Source organism: Choloepus didactylus, chromosome 20 (assembly GCF_015220235.1).
Source record: "Choloepus didactylus isolate mChoDid1 chromosome 20, mChoDid1.pri, whole genome shotgun sequence".
NCBI classification, from domain to species: Eukaryota; Metazoa; Chordata; class Mammalia; order Pilosa; family Megalonychidae; genus Choloepus; species Choloepus didactylus.
Genome location: NC_051326.1, coordinates 27,107,265 through 27,124,273, shown reverse-complemented (window position 1 = coordinate 27,124,273; position 17,009 = coordinate 27,107,265). Strand labels below are relative to the sequence as shown.

Here is a 17,009-nt window from a genome sequence, read left to right as displayed (position 1 = left end):
ATTCATATCCCATATAGAGACTCATAATGGTGGGCAATATTCTTGCCATTATCTATGGATTAATTCAAATTTGACAGAATTATCTCTTCAGAGATAAATTATGAAAGACTTTTAAAAGAACAGATTTCCATACTAACTTTGAATTTAATCAGCTATTTCATAATTATTCTAGGACTGCTGCAAGCAATTCCATGGCTTCTTATTATTCATAGCAGCAAGACAAAAATGTAGGCAACCTTTCCTCATTTTAGGAGGTGGTGAAAGGTCTCTGAGATTACCCTTCACATGTTAATATTTCAGAACTCCGTTATTTTGAAGTAGTGGTAAAAAGAAAAGTAACTTCCAAGATTCTTCAGTATTCTTCTCTTTCCTTATTCTCAAAAGCATCTTTCACATCACTAAAATTCTTTTAGTACTTTTTCATTTATTGAAACAGCTTTCCATTTATAATATGTCATTAAAGAAAATACTAAATTTTCCCCATTTGAAAAGGAAATCCAAAATAAACAATTTACTCCAATGCTTCTAACAAACTGGACTCCAGAATGATTTTAAGAATGTCACTGTCTAGTCATAAACCATATAGGACCATATTTCCTGTTTTGCTTTTTTTCTTATCTTGCTTTTGTTTTTTGAGAATGTATATTAAAAATTATACCTTTTTGAAATTAAATTATTATGTACAGCATAAAATCAGTTGTACTTCTATATACTAGGAATGAATGATCCAAAAATAAAATTAAGAAAATAATTCCACTTATAATAGCATCAAAATGAATAAAATACTTAGGAATAAATTTAATAAAGAAGTGTAAGACATACACTGAAACGATAAAATATCACAGAAAGAAATTAAAGAATAACTAAAAACAGAAAGACATCCCATTTTCACAAACTGGAAGATTTAATATTGTAAGGTAGCAATACTCCTCCAAATAATATAAAGATTCAAAGAAATTCCTATCAAAAATCAAACAATCCTTAATGTTTGCTAATAATCCTATTAGCATTATTTCTAATAGCCAGGAAGTGGAAATAATGCAAATATCCATGAAATGAACAGATAAATTGTGACCTATCTACACAATGGATTATTATTCAGCTATAAAAAGGAACAAAGTGGTAGCACATGCTACATTATGGTTTGTAAAAGAAGCCAGACACTAAAGACCACAAATTCTATGGGTCCATTTATAGTAAATGCCCAGAAGACACAAATCCATGGAGACAGAAAGTACATTAGTGGTTGCCAGAGGCTGGGGAAGGAAAGAATAGGGAGTGACTGAAGATGAGTCACTAATAAGTTCTATAATTAGATAATCGTGATTGTCGCAAAACTTCGTGAATATTCAAAAAATACTGAATTGAACACATCTAAAGAGTTAATTTTGTGATATGTGATTTATATCATTAAAAAGTATGTGAGATACAGAAAGCCAACCTTTCCACTTGTATCTAGATCCTATTCCTGTTCATCTTCACAAGGATTCTGCTTCTGCAATTATACCCTTTCTCTCCTGTCTCATCACTTTCTCCTTTTCTACATACAGACATGATCAAATGTCCCCTATTTAAAAAAACAAAAACAAAAAAACTACTCCTTTAATTTTCATACTCATCCGGCAGCTACCATTCCATTTCTCTGTTCCCCTTCAAAGCTAAACTTGTTCGAAGAGCTGTCTAGAGACTACTAGTTTTAACACAGCAGACTGAATACATTCTACTATTCTAGTGACAGCAAAAAAATAAAAAAGACAAAAACTGATAAGATTTAGAAAAGAGGTTGGAAAAGATGCCAGTGGGCAAAGGACGGCAACAAAATTCTGGAAGATAGAAAGCAGACGGATTAGTGGCAACCAGTTTTAGAGAGTGAAGAAAGCTATATTTTAAATGGCAGAGTGTGAACCAACAATGAGCCCGTCAATGTGCATACAGAACCCTGGAAATTTTCAAGAATTGAAGGAATCAGTTACCCAGGTAGAAGGTAATACATAGAATTAGTTGAAATTCTGCAGTAGGAGTAATAGAGTCCCATATTCCTTTCCTACCCCAAAGTCAGCAATATTTCTTCTTTATATTTGTCTTTAGTGAAAGACAAGTTCACTTTCTGGAGAAATGGCATCAGAATTGAAACAAAACATTGGGAAAAACACTAAAGAAAAGGAGATTATGAAAACAGAACACCTTAAAAACAGTGAGACACCCATGTTCCCTCCCCATTACTCAACTCCCAGAATAGGTGCAGTCAAGTGTTTACCCATAGGCAAGGAGATTGAACCCTTTCTGAAGAAAGTGACCAGTTCCTCCAAAAAGACCCAGATACTTACTTATTAGAATTGGCCAATGAAACTGTTAGCTTTCTTAAAAGCCCTATGCTTATATATTAATATAAATGGACAATCAAGAGTCACCAATATTTGAGAAAAGTCTCTCACACGAAAGTCCAAAACAAACTGACAAAAAAGAAACTAAAAGAAAACAATGTAGAACGTTTTCTAAAACATCAAAAACTATAATATCTGCAAAGATGTAAAAGGTAATAGTGTATCCATGAAATAAAAACAAGGTGCTGTAAATAAAAGACACACTCAAAAAATTAAGCAATCTCTGAAATTAATATTCTCTAGAAAGGAAAAGATAAAATTAAGGAAATGATCAACTAAAATAATGAGAGACATGAGAAATAGGAGATGAAAGATAAAAAATTAATAGACTTAATCTAGGAGACCCAAGAGAGCTCTAAAAAAGCAAGTAAAAATGGGCGAGAGGAAACCATTATAGAAATAATAGAAAATTTCCTGGAGCCACAGGCTTATTTCTAGATTGACAGGGCTTACTAAATACCCAGCAAAATGAATGACAAATGCCCATATCAAGGCATATTGTGACATTCCAGAATTCTAGGTATAAACAGAAGACAAAAAAAAATTAAGAGAAACAAAAAAGTAATATAGAAAGAATTAGAAAAAAGCTGAGACTTCAAAATTCTGAGTGAAAATGTCTGTCAACCTGGAATTCTATATACAGTCAATCAAATGTGTGCGTAAAATAAAGGTATTTTTAGATATTAAAATTCTCAAAATTTTATATCCCATGTACCCTTTCCTCAAGAAGCTACTGGAAGAATTATTCAAAAACAATAAAATAAACAAAAAATTAACCAAGAAAGAGAAAGACATGGAATCCAACACAGAAAAAAGACAAAATCATTTCCCAGATGATGGCAAAGGGAAGTCCCAGGTCAGTAAGTTAGGCAGCAGGTCTCATGGGTCTCATTATTCAGGATAATGAAGGGTTCTAGAAAAGAGGTCTCCAAGACAAAAAAAAAAAAGGGAACGATAGATTATTGAGTATGTGTGAAGTTATGGAGATAAGTTTTAAAGTTCTCTTGTTGAATTTTGAGGGAGGATTTAGTGACACAGACACAGAAAACTAAGGAAAGAAAAAGTGAGGCAATTACTAACTCACAGAAATAACCCATTGTACAAGAAAGAAATTTTAATGAAGGGTGGTGATGCTGGGGGTGTTGTGAAAGATCCAGGTACTCATTTTCCATTGAAGGAAGACAACAGCAATGTCTCAAATGGAAACATTAAGAAATATTATTATTTATAAATATAAAGATAAACATCAGAATAAAAAAGCTAAAATAGATGAAAGTGGTTACACCTAAACAGCTGAACTTAGAAGTGGGAAGGAGTAGGATGGAAAACTTATTTTCCTTTATATGCTTTGGACACTATTCGATTTTTTAACCTATATATACGTAAACATGTACACATATAATCTTGATTAAAAAAAATTAACGCATTAGTTTTTAAAGAACAAAAATTGTCTAAGCATTGCCATCTCTATTCTCCCCTCATGTTTTCCCTTAATCTACTTCAATCAGAAATCCATCCCCCAAATTACCCTGCATGTTGACAAACCAACAGTTACTTTTCTCTTCTGATCTTATCTAGACTTACCAACAGCATCAGGAATGGTTAACCACTCCTTCCTCTTTGAAATACTTTCTTCCACTGGCTCCTTTGACATCACACTCTACTTGGTTTTCTTCCTCCTCACTGACTCCTTTTTTTTTTTTTTAACCCCTTTTTGCTGACTTCTCTGTACCTGCTCAACCCTAAATACTGTAGTACCCGGGTCATGGTCTGTCTTTTCTTCTCTGTCTACATATTCTCCTTTGGCCATCTCATTAATCTCCGATGACGCTAACTACTATCTATATGCAGATGGCTCTGAATCTTTCCCTCCAGTCCTAAGGTCTCCCCAGAACTCCACACTGCCTTACTTCACAGTTCCACGCAGATGTCAAATAAATATATCAAACTTAAAATCAAAACAGAGGAGGCGGGGCAAGATGGCAGACTGGTGAGCTGTATGTTTTAGTTACTCCTCCAGGAAAGTAGGTAAAAAGCCAGGAACTGCGTGGACTGGACACCACAGAGCAATCTGTCTTTGGGCATACTTCATACAACACTCATGAAAACGTGGAACTGCTGAGATCAGCGAAATCTGTAAGTTTTTGCGGCCAGGGGACCCGCGCCCCTCCCTGCCAGGCTCAGTCCCGGGGGAGGAGGGGCTGTCAGCTCCGGGAAGGAGAAGGGAGAATTGCAGTGGCTGCTCTTATCGGAAACTCATTCTACTGATTCAAACTCCAACCATAGATAGACTGAGACCAGACACCAGAGACTCTGAGAGCAGCCAGCCCAGCAGAGAGGAGACAGGCATAGAAAAAAAACAACACGAAAAACTCCAAAATAAAAGCAGAGGATTTTTGGAGTTCTGGTGAACACAGAAAGGGGAAGGGCGGAGATCAGGCTTTGAGGCGCATATGCAAATCCCGAAGCAAGGCTGATCTCTCTGCCCTGTGCACCTTTCCTTAATGGCCCTGGTTGCTTTGTCTATTAGCATTTCAATAACCCATTAGATCTCTGAGGAGGGCCGTTTTTGTTTTTTTTGTTTTTTTTTTTTTTTTTTAAATCCTTTTTGCTTTTTCTAAAACAATTACTCTAAGAAGCTCAATACAGAAAGCTTCAAAGAATTGCAATTTGGGCACGTCAAGTCAAGAGCAGAACTAAGAGAGCTCTGAGACAAAAGGCAATAATCCAGTGGCTGAGAAAATTCACTAAACAACACAACTTCCCAAGAAAAGGGGGGTGTCCGCTCACAGCCACCATCCTGGTGGACAGGAAACACTCCTGCCCATCGCCAGCCCCATAGCCCAGAGCTGCCCCAGACAACCCAGTGTGACGGAAGTGCTTCAAATAACAGGCACACACCACAAAACTGGGCGTGGACATTAGCCTTCCCTGCAACCTCAGCTGAATGTCCCAGAGTTGGGAAGGGGGAGCAGTGTGAATTAACAGAGCCCCATTCAGCCATCATTTGAGCAGACTGGGAGCCTCCCAACACAGCCCAGCAGCCCAGAACTGCCCAGGGGGGACGGCACTCACCTGTGACATAGCACAGTCATCCCTCAACAGAGGACCCGGGGTGCACAGCCCGGAAGAGGGGCCCACTTGCAAGTCTCAGGAGCCATACGCCAATACCAAAGACTTGTGGGTCAGTGGCAGAGACAAACTGTGGCAGGACTGAACTGAAGGATTAGACTATTGCAGCAGCTTTAAAACTCTAGGATCATCAGGGAGATTGATTGTTAGGGCCACCCCCCCTCCCCGACTGCCCAGAAACACGCCCCACATACAGGGCAGGCAACACCAACTACACACGCAAGCTTGGTACACCAATTGGGCCCCACAAGACTCACTCCCCCACTCACCAAAAAGGCTAAGCAGGGGAGAACTGGCTTGTAGAGAACAGGTGGCTCGTGGACGCCACCTGCTGGTTAGTTAGAGAAAGTGTACTCCACGAAGCTGTAGATCTGATAAATTAGAGATAAGGACTTCAACTGGTCTACAAACCCTAAAAGAACCCTATCAAGTTCAGCAAATGCCACGAGGCCAAAAACAACAGAAAATTATAAAGCATATGAAAAAACCAGACGATATGGATAACCCAAGCCCAAGCACCCAAATCAAAAGACCAGAAGAGACACAGCACCTAGAGCAGCTACTCAAAGAACTAAAGATGAACAATGAGACCATAGTACGGGATATGAAGGAAATCAAGAAGACCCTAGAAGAGCATAAAGAAGACATTGCAAGACTAAATAAAAAAATGGATGATCTTATGGAAATTAAAGAAACTGCTGACCAAATTAAAAAGATTCTGGACACTCATAGTACAAGACTAGAGGAAGTTGAACAACGAATCAGTGACCTGGAAGATGACAGAATGGAAAATGAAAGCATAAAAGAAAGAATGGAGAAAAAAATTGAAAAAACTCGAAATGGACCTCAGGGATATGATAGATAATATGAAACGTCCGAATATAAGACTCATTGGTGTCCCAGAAGGGGAAGAAAAGGGTAAAGGTCTAGGAAGAGTATTCAAAGAAATTGTTGGGGAAAACTTCCCAAATCTTCTAAACAACATAAATACACAAATCATAAATGCTCAGCGAACTCCAAATAGAATAAATCCAAAAAAAACCCACTCCGAGACATATACTGATCACACTGTCAAACATAGAAGAGAAGGAGCAAGTTCTGAAAGCAGCAAGAGAAAAGCAATTCACCACATACAAAGGAAACAGCATAAGACTAAGTAGTGACTACTCAGCAGCCACCATGGAGGCAAGAAGGCAGTGGCACGATATATTTAAAATTCTGAGTGAGAGGAATTTCCAGCCAAGAATACTTTATCCAGCAAAGCTCTCCTTCAAATTTGAGGGAGAGCTTAAATTTTTCACAGACAAACAAATGCTGAGAGAATTTGCTAACAAGAGACCTGCCCTACTGGAGATACTAAAGGGAGCCCTACAGACAGAGAAACAAAGACAGGACAGAGAGACTTGGAGACAGGTTCAGTACTAAAGAGATTCGGTATGGGTACAATAAAGGATATTAATAGAGAGAGGGAAAAATATGGCAAACATAATCCAAAGGATAAGATGGCCGATTCAAGAAATGCCTTCACAGTTTTAACGTTGAATGTAAATGGATTAAACTCCCCAATTAAAAGATATAGATTCGCAGAATGGATCAAAAAAATGAACCATCAATATGTTGCATACAAGAGACTCATCTTAGACACAGGGACACAAAGAAACTGAAAGTGAAAGGATGGAAAAAAATATTTCATGCAAGCTACAGCCAAAAGAAAGCAGGTGTAGCAATATTAATCTCAGATAAAATAGACTTCAAATGCAGGGATGTTTTGAGAGACAAAGAAGGCCACTACATACTAATAAAAGGGGCAATTCAGCAAGAAGAAATAACAATCGTAAATGTCTATGCACCCAATCAAGGTGCCACAAAATACATGAGAGAAACATTGGCAAAACTAAAGGAAGCAATTGATGTTTCCACAATAATTGTGGGAGACTTCAACACATCACTCTCTCCTATAGATAGATCAACCAGACAGAAGACCAATAAGGAAATTGAAAACCTAAACAATCTGATAAATGAATTAGATTTAACAGACATCTACAGGACATTACATCCCAAATCACCAGGATACACATACTGTTCTAGTGCTCACGGAACTTTCTCCAGAATAGATCATATGCTGGGACATAAAAGAAGGCTCAATAAATTTAAAAAGATTGAAATTATTCAAAGCACATTCTCTGACCACAATGGAATACAATTAGAAGTCAATAACCATCAGAGACTTAGAAAATTCACAAATACCTGGAGGTTAAACAACACACTCCTAAACAATCAGTGGGTTAAAGAAGAAATAGCAAGAGAAATTGCTAAATATATAGAGACGAATGAAAATGAGAACACAACATACCAAAACCTATGGGATGCAGCAAAAGCAGTGCTAAGGGGGAAATTTATAGCACTAAACGCATATATTAAAAAGGAAGAAAGAGCCAAAATCAAAGAACTAATGGATCAACTGAAGAAGCTAGAAAATGAACAGCAAACCAATCCTAAACCAAGTACAAGAAAAGAAATAACAAGGATTAAAGCAGAAATAAATGACATAGAGAACAAAAAAACAATAGAAAGGATAAATATCACCAAAAGTTGGTTCTTTGAGAAGATCAACAAGATTGACAAGCCCCTAGCTAGACTGACAAAATCAAAAAGAGAGAAGACCCATATAAACAAAATAATGAATGAAAAAGGTGACATAACTGCAGATCCTGAAGAAATTAAAAAAATTATAAGAGGATATTATGAACAACTGTATGGCAACAAACTGGATAATGTAGAAGAAATGGACAATTTCCTGGAAACATATGAACAACCTAGACTGACCAGAGAAGAAATAGAAGACCTCAACCAACCCATCACAAGCAAAGAGATCCAATCAGTCATCAAAAATCTTCCCACAAATAAATGCCCAGGGCCAGATGGCTTCACAGGGGAATTCTACCAAACTTTCCAGAAAGAACTGACACCAATCTTACTCAAACTCTTTCAAAACATTAAAAAAAAATGGAACACTACCTAACTCATTTTATGAAGCTAACATCAATCTAATACCAAAACCAGGCAAAGATGCTACAAAAAAGGAAAACTACCGGCCAATCTCTCTAATGAATATAGATGCAAAAATCCTCAACAAAATACTTGCAAATCGAATCCAAAGACACATTAAAAAAATCATACACCATGACCAAGTGGGGTTCATTCCAGGCATGCAAGGATGGTTCAACATAAGAAAAACAATCAATGTATTACAACACATTAAAAACTCGAAAGGGAAAAATCAATTGATCATCTCAATAGATGTTGAAAAAGCATTTGACAAAATCCAACATCCCTTTTTGATAAAAACACTTCAAAAGGCAGGAATTGAAGGAAACTTCCTCAACATGATAAAGAGCATATATGAAAAACCCACAGCCAGCATAGTACTCAATGGTGAGAGACTGAAAGCCTTCCCTCTAAGATCAGGAACAAGACAAGGATGCCCACTGTCACCACTGTTATTCAACATTGTGCTGGAAGTGCTAGCCAGGGCAATCCGGCAAGACAAAGAAATAAAAGGCATCCAAATTGGAAAAGAAGAAGTAAAACTGTCATTGTTTGCAGATGATATGATCTTATATCTAGAAAACACTGAGAAATCAACGATACACCTACTAGAGCTAATAAACAAATTTAGCAAAGTAGCGGGATACAAGGTTAATGCACATAAGTCAGTAATGTTTCTATATGCTAGAAATGAACAAACTGAAGAGACACTCAAGAAAAAGATACCATTTTCAATAGCAACTAAAAAAATCAAGTACCTAGGAATAAACTTAACCAAAGATGTAAAAGACCTATACAAAGAAAACTACATAAATCTACTAAAAGAAATAGAAGGGGACCTTAAAAGATGGAAAAATATTCCATGTTCATGGATAGGAAGGCTAAATGTCATTAAGATGTCAATTCTACCCAAACTCATCTACAGATTCAATGCAATCCCAATCAAAATTCCAACAACCTACTTTGCAGACTTGGAAAAGCTAGTTATCAAATTTATTTGGAAAGGGAAGATGCCTCGAATTGCTAAAGACACTCTAAAAAAGAAAAACGAAGTGGGAGGACTTACACTCCCTGACTTTGAAGCTTATTATAAAGCCACAGTTGCCAAAACAGCATGGTACTGGCACAAAGATAGACATATAGATCAATGGAATCGAATTGAGAATTCAGAGATAGACCCTCAGATCTATGGCCGACTGATCTTTGATAAGGCCCCCAAAGTCACCGAACTGAGCCATAATGGTCTTTTCAACAAATGGGGCTGGGAGAGTTGGATATCCATATCCAAAAGAATGAAAGAGGACCCCTACCTCACCCCCTACACAAAAATTAACTCAAAATGGACCAAAGATCTCAATATAAAAGAAAGTACCATTAAACTCCTAGAAGATAATGTAGGAAAACATCTTCAAGACCTTGTATTAGGAGGCCACTTCCTAGACTTTACACCCAAAGCACAAGCAACAAAAGAGAAAATAGATAAATGGGAACTCCTCAAGCTTAGAAGTTTCTGCACCTCAAAGGAATTTCTCAAAAAGGTAAAGAGGCAGCCAACTCAATGGGAAAAAATTTTTGGAAACCATGTATCTGACAAAAGACTGATATCTTGCATATACAAAGAAATCCTACAACTCAATGACAATAGTACAGACAGCCCAATTATAAAATGGGCAAAAGATATGAAAAGACAGTTCTCTGAAGAGGAAATACAAATGGCCAAGAAACACATGAAAAAAGGTTCAGCTTCACTAGCTATTAGAGAGATGCAAATTAAGACCACAATGAGATACCATCTAACACCGGTTAGAATGGCTGCCATTAAACAAACAGGAAACTACAAATGCTGGAGGGGATGTGGAGAAATTGGAACTCTTATTCATTGTTGGTGGGACTGTATAATGGTTCAGCCACTCTGGAAGTCAGTCTGGCAGTTCCTTAGAAAACTAGATATAGAGCTACCATTCGATCCAGCGATTGCACTTCTCGGTATATACCCGGAAGATCGGAAAGCAGTGACACGAACAGATATCTGCACGCCAATGTTCATAGCAGCATTATTCACAATTGCCAAGAGATGGAAACAACCCAAATGTCCTTCAACAGATGAGTGGATAAATAAAATGTGGTATATACACACGATGGAATACTACGCGGCAGTAAGAAGGAACGATCTGGTGAAACATATGACAACATGGATGAACCTTGAAGACATAATGCTGAGCGAAATAAGCCAGGCACAAAATGAGAAATATTATATGCTACCACTAATGTGAACTTTGAAAAATGTAAAACAAATGGTTTATAATGTAGAATGTAGGGGAACTAGCAGTAGAGAGCAATTAAGGAAGGGGGAACAATAATCCAAGAAGAACAGATAAGCTATTTAACGTTCTGGGGATGCCCAGAAATGACTATGGTCTGTTAATTTCTGATGGATGTAGTAGGAACAAGTTCACTGAAATGTTGCTATATTATGTAACTTTCTTGGGGTAAAGTAGGAACATGTTGGAAGTTAGTTGTCTTTTTCTTACTCCCTTGCTATGGTCTCTTTGAAATGTTCTTTTATTGTATGTTTGTTTTCTTTTTAACTTTTTTTTTCATACAGTTGATTTAAAAAAGAAGGGAAAGTTAAAAAAAAAAAAAAAAAAGAAAAAAGACAAACAAGGAAAAAAAAAAAAAAGATGTAGTGCCCCCTTGAGGAGCCTGTGGAGAATGCAGGGGTATTCGCCTACCCCACCTCCATGGTTGCTAACATGACCACAGACATAGGGGACTGGTGGTTTGATGGGTTGAGCCCTCTACCATAAGTTTTACCCTTGGGAAGACGGTTGCTGCAAAGGAGAGGCTAGGCCTCCCTGTATTTGTGCCTAAGAGTCTCCTCCTGAATGCCTCTTTGTTGCTCAGATGTGGCCCTCTCTCTCTGGCTAAGCCAACTTGAAAGGTGAAATCACTGCCCTCCCCCCTACGTGGGATCAGACACCCAGGGAAGTGAATCTCCCTGGCAACGTGGAATATGACTCCCGGGGAGGAATGTAGACCCGGCATCGTGGGATGGAGAACATCTTCTTGACCAAAAGGGGGATGTGAAAGGAAATGAAATAAGCTTCAGTGGCAGAGAGATTCCAAAACGAGCCGAGAGATCACTCTGGTGGGCACTCTTACGCACACTTCAGACAACCTTTTTTAGGTTCTAAAGAATTGGGGTAGCTGGTGGTGGATACCTGAAACTATTAAACTACAACCCAGAACCCATGAATCTCGAAGACAGTTGTATAAAAATGTAGCTTATGAGGGGTGACAATGGGATTGGGAATGCCATAAGGACCAAACTCCACTTTGTCTAGTTTATGGATGGATGTGTAGAAAAGTAGGGGAAGGAAACAAACAGACAAAGGCACCCAGTGTTCTTTTTTACTTCAATTGCTCTTTTTCACTCTAATGATTATTCTTGTTATTTTTGTGTGTGTGCTAATGAAGGTGTCAGGGATTGATTTAGGTGATGAATGTACAACTATGTAATGGTACTGTAAACAATCGAAAGTACAATTTGTTTTGTATGACTGCGTGGTATGTGAATATATCTCAATAAAATGATGATTAAAAAAAAAAAAAAATCAAAACAGAAACTCCTGATTTTCTTTTCTTTCCCCAGTCCTCCTCATTCTCAGAAACTGGCACTAATAACTGGGCAGTTTTTCAAGTCGAACTTTAGAAATTAGAAGTTACCCTTATTTATTTCTCATTGCATTCTTCTCCCACCTATATCCACACCAACAGGAAGTTCTGGAACTTCTACCTCAAAAATACCCCAATTATATACTTTTCTTTCCAAGCAACCATCTCTTGTCTGAACTCAAAAACAGAATAAAATTTCAAATTCAGAGAGACTTACAACATAATTTCACTACCTTATCTACATCACTCTCCCCCTTGTTTACATACTGCAGCCATCTACTGGCCTTTTTTTTAATTATACTTTATCAAAAAATTAAAAAAAAAAGACAATTCAAACAAAACAAAACAAAGGAATAAGTAAAACAAATAACCTAAAATAACTACATTGCTTCCAACATGTTCCTACCATACCCCAAGAAAATTAACAAACCATGGTCATTCCTGCACATTCCCATACCATTAAGATTATTCTCCATATCTTATTTGTTCTTAATAGATTATCATTTCCCCTTCACTAGTTATTGTCTATCTCTAGATCCCCTACATTCTACAATATAAAACATTTATTTTAAATTTTTCACAGAGTTCACTTTAGTGGTAACATACAATATCTCCTTTTCGTGTCTGGCTTACTTCACGCAGCATTATGCCCTCAAGGGTCATCCATGTTGTCATATGTTTCACAACCTCATTCCTTCTTACTACTGCATGGTACTCCATCGTGCGTATGTACACATTTTGTTTATCAACTCATCTGTTGAAGGACATTTGGATTGTTTCTCTCTCTTGGCAATTGTGAATAATGCTGCTGTGAATATATGTGTGTGAATATCTGTTCATATCACTGCTTTCAGATCTTCTGGGTATATACTAAGAAGTGAAATTGCTGGATCGTAGGGTAACTCGATATCTAGTTTTCTAAGGAAACACCCATACTGGCCTTGAACACACACTTACCAAACACAGTCACTGTCACTCTTAGGGGTGAAGTGTGAGAGTCTGGAGGCAGTCACAAGCTTAAAACTCAAGATTAAATTTGTTTTGAGGCCTCTGAGGAATTAGGCAAAGGGGAGAGAAATTACCAAAACAGTTTAAATATAAAGATTCCTTCTGCTATGGGTAGAACAGCTGGGGAAACGGCAAAAGCATAGAATTAGGACAATCGTTATGAACTTGAGTCCAACGGAATCTTTTGATTCAGACAGTATCTAGATGATCTAGTTTCATTCTAGATTTAGAAATACACAGGCTTATTATATCTTTGACCTGATTCAATAGGATTTAACAAATATTACTTAAAGTCTTGGTTCAGGTAAAGAAACAAAAACCAAAACAAAATGGTATTTGACTTAGAACAAAGCTATAGCACTGGAAATTCAATGTAATTTAACAAGAAGAGGGTTAGCTATGTGCAGGCACTGTATGGAATATGTTTTTAAAAATCAAGATAGCCCCTGTGCTTGTGGGAAACTGTATCTTCCTAAAATAGCCACAGGTGCTATTTCTAGTCCCACACATTCTTTCAGAACCCTGCCACTACCCATGAAGAAGAATATATTTCTCTCCCTCAAACCTGGGCAGGACTACCTCGAAACAGAACAAAGCAGAAGTGATACTGCAAGACTTCCAAGGCTAAAGAATAAAAGGCAATATAACTTCCACATGGCTCTCTTAGTCTCTTGAATAGTCTCACCCTTAGAACCTGGCCACCATATTTTTAGGACATCCAAATGAGCCCATGTGGAAAGCCCACATGAAGAAACCCATTTGGAGAAAAACTGAACCCCTCTGTGCTCTGTCCAAATTCCTGACCATGAACATCCTAAGTGGTTGTTTTACACCATAAATTTAGGATAATCTGTTACACAGTCATCAAAAACCAAACAGTGCTCAAGTAATTTATGACTCAGGGGGAGAGATACACAAGGTTACCAATAACTACAACCACTGAAATACAAATGAAGAGTCTTGGGAATGGAGCATAAAGAAGTAATTCTGGCCAAGGGAGGGCTGAGAGGAAAAAATGGGAAAGGTCTCACAAAGGTAGTCTTTGAGATAGGTCCCACAAGATAGCTAAAATTCTGAAGGAGAAAAATACGAAAAAGGATGGTCTGGTAGAACTTGGACCTCCTCAAAGAAAAAAAATCCAACTTTTTTTTTTACCATAATCTCTAATATCTGAAAAAAATCAAACTATTTTCAGGACAATGTAGGAAATGTTATTCTAAATAAATGCAAACTCAAGTCTAGATTCTGACTTTAATCATAAAAAATTATCAAATTTCTTGCTGTTTAACCCCTGTGCAAAGGGTTAACCTTGATCCTAAAAAATGAAAGGCACTTATTCGAGCATGCTTTGATGTACTGGCCAAGGCACAAATGAGTATCTTGCTTGGTCATTGTTTCAGACCCAATATCAGCTTAATGACAACAACGTGCTAATTCTCCACGGTTAGCATTCTTCGGAGACCTGGGGTGATTTACAAGGAAGCATTTGTCTTATACCAAAATGAAAAAGCCAGCTCCTAATGACAGCCATAAAAAGCTGCCTTGAAAATTCCTAAGCTACTTTGTTGAAATTTACGCCCAATTTCGCTGATAAGGACATATGGGTTATTTCTAAAGGCTGACAACCTGGGAAATAATTATTACTTACTAAACCAAATAAAAGCATTTAGCTCTTTGAGTTGATCGGCACAAGTAGAAGCCTGAAAGGAGTAACTCTGAGCTACCTGTTCAGCAATTACCAACTTTAAGATAATTTAAAGGAATCACCTTTGATTTGCAATGGCAGTAAGTCAAACACCATGTAAAACTAAAGTAGTCAGGTAGTTAGTCCTTAAAAACCCTGAAACTTCAGAATTTCTGTTCTCCTTACCTCATAAAACTTTTTTAAGGAGCCCACCAGGCAGAGCTTCAGGCTATCCACAATCTCCTGATGAGGCATCTGGAATACCACACGGGAATACCATTTTGTGAGGGTGCTGAGGCAAAGGGGGGTGGGGGTGGTAAGAGAGAGAGAGAGAAAGAGATGAACACTCAGAGAGGAAGGCCTACAGTCTGAATACATTTCATACAGGCATCTGTCTACATCAACAACAAATACCCAGAAAATGCTATTTATACTAACGTAAGAACACGTGATGATGTGGGAAAAAGACACATATTTAAGACACACAAAATGTAAAAATACATGTATAATTGTGGGTATTTACTACTACAAAACTACTTCTAAGCACAAAAATTTAACAACCTAGATACCTACCAACAGAGTAGATCAGTAACATACAACAAATTCTGTGCAGTAGCTAAAGGGAATTAGCTAAGATTTATTTGTATTGATTTGGGAAAATGTCCAAAATATACTGTTTAAGTGGATAAAACAAGCTGAGGAACAGTATAGTAATACCCCGTATGTGTAAACACGCACACACACATATACACACACACACACCAGCTCAACAGCTATAGGATTAATACATGAAAGCAGATATACATCAAACCTTTGTTGGTAGTTGCTGATAAGAGATGGACCATGAGGGATTTTCACTTTATAAATGTCTGCAAATATTTTCAATAAGCATGCCCTATTTTTATAATCAGAGGAAACAAAGAAAACTCCATTTCGGGGGTGTGGGGTGGGGAGTGGACACAGCAGCAGCAAGACAGAGCCACCCTCTTGAAGGAGCTTACACTCTAGCTGGGAAACAGACTTACACACGTGACAAGTTTGATAAACAGATTGCATAAAGAAATATCATAGGAAGCTAGAGGAGGAAGGAGTCGAGAACCCCTTATACTGTAATACATAATATACTCAAAAAGAAACCTGATGGATTTGTAAAAGATTAGGTATCAAAATGAGGTAACAAAACAAAATGGAACTATCAGCAGTACTTACAGATTGATGCTGGCAACAAAGCCAACCACGGAGCGCATGCCTCTGCTAGGGTCATGGTAAACGTCCATCCCAATCACCATTAGTTGTTTCTATGTTAGAAAACAAAACCAAAGCAAAAACAAACCAAAAAACCCACAAGTAAATCATCACTCCATTTAAAATTATCTGAACTCCAAAACAAATTTCCTGTACTGTTTACATATGAAAATAAGTTCTGGGAAAGGAAGAGAAAGAAAAACTCGACATTTTTAAAAACACTATGAAAAAAATCAGAGACCTAGACCAGGGATCAGCAAACTTTTTCTGTCAAGGCACAATGATTAAATATCTTAGGCTTTGTGGGCCATAGGTTTCTACTGAAACTACTCAATCTGCCACTGTAGCACGAAAGCAGCCACAAGCAATAAATGTAGCTGTGCGCCAATAAAATTTTTTTTGAGGAAATGGAAAACTTAATTTCATGTAATTTTCATGTATCATAAAATATTAGCCTTCTTTTGATTTTTTTCAACCATTTAAAAATGTTAAAACAATTCTTGGCTCATGGGCCATACAGAAACAGATAGCAGTGAGAGACTATGTAGTGAGCACTTGGATTAAGAAAGATAAGGAAAACTAAGAAAATAAGTAGGAGTTGCAGGAGAGATGAATTGAATGAAGTCGCATCTCAGCATCACTCACCAGGGGAATATCCACTCCCCAGAGCTCACCACCCAATTTACAGTTGATTTGAAGTAAAATTTTCTGGGCCACACTCCGAAGCCTTGTGGGCTGACCAATGGTTCGGATGTTGATGACCTATGATTAAGGGACCAAAAGATATGGGGAAAATCTGGACACTAACAATCTCTCAGAAAATGTAAAGATTT

The 17,009-nt window shown here is 37.5% G+C and overlaps 1 protein-coding gene across 6 annotated transcripts in view; it reads right to left on the bottom strand.

Annotated features, from left to right (window-relative positions):
* Nucleotides 1-17,009, bottom strand: part of PIWIL2 (piwi like RNA-mediated gene silencing 2) — a 186,434-nt gene that overhangs the window by 84,501 nt on the left and 84,924 nt on the right. For all 6 annotated transcript variants that reach the window (XM_037813457.1, XM_037813455.1, XM_037813456.1 and 3 more), the window contains 3 exons: nt 16,822-16,938; nt 16,141-16,229; nt 15,118-15,223 (listed from right to left, as the gene is read on the bottom strand). In XM_037813457.1, the coding sequence (XP_037669385.1) occupies nt 15,118-15,223; nt 16,141-16,229; nt 16,822-16,938 (312 nt within the window). The remainder of the gene's footprint in view (nt 1-15,117; nt 15,224-16,140; nt 16,230-16,821; nt 16,939-17,009) is intronic.